The sequence below is a fragment of the Teleopsis dalmanni genome, chromosome X (genome assembly GCF_002237135.1).
Source record: "Teleopsis dalmanni isolate 2A chromosome X, ASM223713v2, whole genome shotgun sequence".
In the NCBI taxonomy this organism is placed as follows: domain Eukaryota; kingdom Metazoa; phylum Arthropoda; class Insecta; order Diptera; family Diopsidae; genus Teleopsis; species Teleopsis dalmanni.
Window position 1 is genome coordinate 87712421 of NC_051848.1, and position 4832 is coordinate 87717252.

At 29.8% G+C, this 4832-nt stretch overlaps 1 protein-coding gene across 2 annotated transcripts; it reads left to right on the forward strand.

The window, feature by feature from the left end:
- The first annotated feature begins 857 nt into the window (after window positions 1-857).
- On the forward strand, window positions 858-4230 carry LOC119662586. Of its 2 annotated transcripts, none has more exons than XM_038072233.1 (4): window positions 858-967; window positions 1438-1643; window positions 1950-2863; window positions 4032-4230. In XM_038072233.1, exons 3-4 carry the CDS (start codon window positions 1973-1975, stop codon window positions 4038-4040), a joined length of 900 nt encoding a protein of 299 aa, XP_037928161.1. In that variant the 5' UTR covers window positions 858-967; window positions 1438-1643; window positions 1950-1972; the 3' UTR covers window positions 4041-4230. The 2 variants fall into 2 exon arrangements, with proteins under 2 accessions (XP_037928161.1, XP_037928160.1); XM_038072232.1 differs by having other exon boundaries at window positions 1969-2863.
- The last annotated feature ends 602 nt before the right edge of the window (window positions 4231-4832 follow it).

The window sequence follows — 4832 nt, forward strand, 5'->3', positions numbered from 1 at the left end:
TTTATATTACTGCAGCTACAGAACACTATTGCAATAAAATGAATTAATTTGCTGCAATATGTGTCATTGTCATATCAAATCCATCCAAAGTCCATGCAATACATGCTTATGAGGTACAATAATTGTAAGTGTAAACATGATAGTTTAGTTGCTTCAATTTGTATTTCAATTATATTTACAATATAACTTGATTTGATTTCTTGATTTAGTGCTATTTTTACTCTTTTGTGGCCCGGGAGCTTATACATGCTCCACACTAAGCTTTAACTATACTATACTATAAATGCATATCATTTATTTGTCGTTTAACTGATGACGGACTATAGATCAGCATATCTTGCTGTGGGTGCTGAGGTGGACTTAAGGTTTGTTAATGACAGGATTGGGCAGCGTACCATTTTTTGTGAATAATTTTAGGGCTATATCCTTGATATATTTTTTCACTGATTCGATCCTTGGATCTCTGTAAATGTCTGTTGCTCTAATATACCATGGAATTTTAAATAGTCTTCTTATAGCCAGGTTTTGTGCTATCTGTAATTGCTTTATGGCAGTATTTGAGGCTTTGCTGTATGTAATAAATCACAAGTTGAGTGAAATAGGTATCCAATTTTGACTAATATTTGATTGAAGGGTTTTAAATTGTGTGGTACACTTTTTTAAATCTGAAGTCTTTAATTACGAGTAAACACCAAATCAAGTACATTTATTTTTACTGACGGACTTAACTGCTCTAAGATTAGTTGAACTTAAAATTAGACAAATTAACAAATTAAGCAGTTTGCCATGATTTGAAAAAAAATGTTTACTTTCGAATAAATTCTTCTTTAAAACAAATATTTTTTTACTTCGTTAAATGTTGTTTAAATATTGAAGCAAATTTGAAAAAACTTCTAAATTTTTTTATTGCGTCTACAGAAGTGCTGATATCTATTTTGTAACAGAGTTGAATACATCTCATCTAATTGTAAGTAACTTCAATTAAAATTAGTTATAATTACTTATATTGTTTATTTATAAATAATTCAATAGCATAAAATGCACTATGAATAAAATTTATAAATATTTATCTTGAATAGTCTTAGAGTCAAATATATACTTGCGATTCTGAATGATCAGAAGTTCTTGTATACACAAAGTGTCTATGGGGTTTCATATGGCATCGCAGTTCTTTTATTTATATTTCAACTACCTATATTTCTAAAACGTGATTAAAGAGTTTTGTTTCAAAATTTACCTGACGTGCTTCTGTATATCACTTTAAGTAATTTGCAAGCACTTTCGGTAGTTTTAAAAAAAAAAATTTTTTTTCAAATTTTTGACAGCTTTTCAGTGTTTATTGAAAAGTTATTGAAAAGAGTTAACATCGATTTTTATACTAGAAGTCATATTTCTATTATTTTATTAATTTTTATTTAAATTTTCCTTTCAATATAGTTTTTTGTGAATACCCAAATTTAACCAAAGAAACACTTTTGGACCGCATTTTTCGATAACTATCAATGAGCTAAGGAAGCCTTAAAGTAAGCCAAATTCTTCTTAATTGAGGTAAATACAAAATAAATTAAAAGCTTGGATATATTTTGGACGATATTCGGAACGTGGATTTTTGACCAGACATCGAAGGAAGTATTCAAATTGTGGTTGGTACCAATTTTAAATACATATTTCAGAATAATTCTCATATAATTGATTATTGTTGCTATCTATACAAATCACATATCATTAAAAGTCAATAAATATTATGTATGCAGAAATGTAGTGGGTAATGTATTGGTGAACTCAGATTGCATTTTCGGCATAGCCCGAAAGAGCGAATTTTGGTGTGCCCGAGACATTCTGCATAACATGGCCCTTAAGATGTCAGATATCATTCTTGCAGCATATAATTACAACATGTATTAACACATTGATCCGTTTTATATTAAAAACATTTTAACTTATTGTAGTCACATAATTTCATTTCAGCAAAATGGTTTTTATAAGAAATTACCTACGTCATCATATCAACCATGCACTGCTCCAAAGAAATCCGGATAACATGCTCAATATAATAATGTGTATTCTAATAACCATATGCATTTGTGCCGTGGTTTATGTCGTTATGTTCTATAACGAGATCTGTGTGTCGTGGGAGGAAATGAAAATTAAACGTGCACTTATGGATGCTATTGCTGCGGAAGGGGAAGAAAAGTGTCCCCCTGCGGAAACTCATGCACAAAGAATGGAAAGAGAACGCCGAGAAATTTTTAAAGAAATTTTGTCGGAAGTTGCACCTACTTTAGCGAAAAATTCAGATGATGAGAGTTCAGCTGAAGAAACTGCTGTGGTAACTGAGGAGCGGCCAACCGCTGTTACTCGGCGCAGTTACATTGAGACTACTGACACTAATGAAAATGTAACTTTTCAATGTATCGTTGATCAGGCTATTGTAGAAAATCAAAACAAGCTTTATCAATATGTTACTTATCAGGCTCTAACTACTACAGATACTGGAAAAGACGAAGTGATTGCCGATCCAACCACTAATAATGAAGTTGTTGTGGAAAATGAGAATGAGTTCCATCAATGTATTGATAATCAGGCTGTAACAAATACAGATACTGGAAATGCTGAAGTGATTGAAACTGTTGTTGAAAATGAAAATGAGCTCAATCAATGTGTTGATGATCAGGCTGTAACAGCTATAGATACTGGAAGTGGCGAAATGATTGGCGAGCCAGCCACCAATAATATAAACAACACAGCAAGTGATTCTATTGAGAATTCCTATGAAACCTGTTTAGAGGATTCTTCCAAAAACTCGGCATTCAAAACAACTTCAATGGAGGAAATCGAGGAATTGCGTAGGGAGATGGAAAAGGTGAGTACTATAAATTACGTGCTATTATCATTAAATTTACGTACTCTTAACTTCAGCAGTTACAAAACTGCTGAAAAATATTTTTTTTGCAATTATACTTAATTTGCATTGAAGTAGTGAAACCCTTACATTAGTTATAAAGTTATAAGAAATTCTTTTAGCATAAGTGGACTTCAGGTACTCCAGGTACTTAAAACACTGTTATTAATCACTTTTTTCTAGGCTTCAATCTAATTCAAATTATTCTTCATTTTCTAGGTATTTAGAAATTCATTTATTATTAAGTTCCCTATATGTTACGGTATATATGTACTTTGGACCAATCGGGGTAGTATTATAAGATTACTTATATTGTGGAATTAAGTGAAATGAACTTTATTTTATTTATTCTGCTGTTTGAAACTGATTTCGCATCGCTTACATAAGATTATATCTTCGTTGAAGTTATTATTGCATTATTGCATTTCTTGCGATAATACAGATGCCAATATTAATTTTTTTTTAGATATTTGTCAGCTTCATTCTTTAAAAATTTTGACTTGAACTAGTTAACAAACCAGTCAAAAGAATGGTTATGTCTTTCGCATAGTTCCAATAGTACCATTCTTTAAACTATATAAAACACATATTTTTATGAGTTCCTAGAAATAAAATAGTTATATGCAGACTTTTTCTATAGCTCAGTAACTCGGAACAATAATAAATTAATATTTATTTTTGCGAAATTACAATTTTATCAAGTTAAGTTACCGGGACATCAGGTCTGACTCTGGTAGTTCAAATGGAATTTAATATTATTAAACAAATAAATAAAATGAAAGATTTTTAATTATAACTATAATTTTCTTAATTTATAATTGCTTTGACATTTTAATTTAACAATATTACCGAGAAATAATTTAAATGTGATATTTTATCATTAACCCGATTGCCGAATTACTCAACTATTTCCGAATACCACTTAATGGAAAGCAATAGTACCAAAGCATATCAGATTTTCATTTAAGAAATTGCTCTTAAATCGTCTTTTTTTTTCTATTTTTAAAATAGATATTATTGAGGGCACATTTATATAAAGCAAATTATTAATTTTGTTTAAATAAATTCAAATCCTCTGTAATAATGTTTTGTTTGTTTTCGAAAATAACTAATATTTTCTACATTTCAGGTTGATTAAGAAACTGGAGTCCACATGCCCTCGGATAAAGTAACCAGTTCAGAGATATGATACACTTAATATATCCGTATGATAAACACAATAAAAAACAAGATGACTCTCAAATTAAAAAGTACATGAAAGCATTTATATACAGTAAACTCAATTTTATACAATAAAAACAAAATTAAAAACAGTAAAACTATTGGATTTTAAATAAACACACTTTACGGTAATCTATGGAGATATTGTCAAGGACTCATAGTTCAAGGAGAGATTAAAAAATGACGCTGCGTTAATTCAGCAAAATTAGCTTTCAGTAAAAAAGAAGCAATTTTTCAATTCAGTTTCATTTTGTACTATCTTTAATATATATTAACATTATAGATTAATTGAATACTTTCTCAAGGAGATAATAATGAGTTCTATCCGGCTCAAAACACAATCATAAGTTACCTGAAACTCATAAAATATTTTGCACACTCTGAGGGCACTTTTAGGGTACAAGAAGGTTGGAAGGATATTAGCAGAAGAGTGTAGTCATACAGAGATTCAGCCATGGAATAAAAAATGTTGAGCTACACAGCTAAAATTTGTTTTGATATTTTATTAGATAGCTCAAAAGCTGCAAACATTCTCTAATCAAGATATGTAACGTATGAGGTTACAGAAATGCATCTTTCTGTATACACGAGTATGTTGTTCCATTTTCTGTAAATGAGATTTTATATTACAACAGATATTGTAGATAATAAGAATCTCTACTAATTTGATCTAAGGTACTTTTATGTATACTCAACCATTGCTAAGATG

Excerpts from the sequence above, each read along its gene's own strand:
- LOC119662586 (XM_038072233.1), top strand. The coding sequence starts at position 1,973 with ATGGTTTTTATAAGAAATTACCTACGTCATCATATCAACCATGCACTG.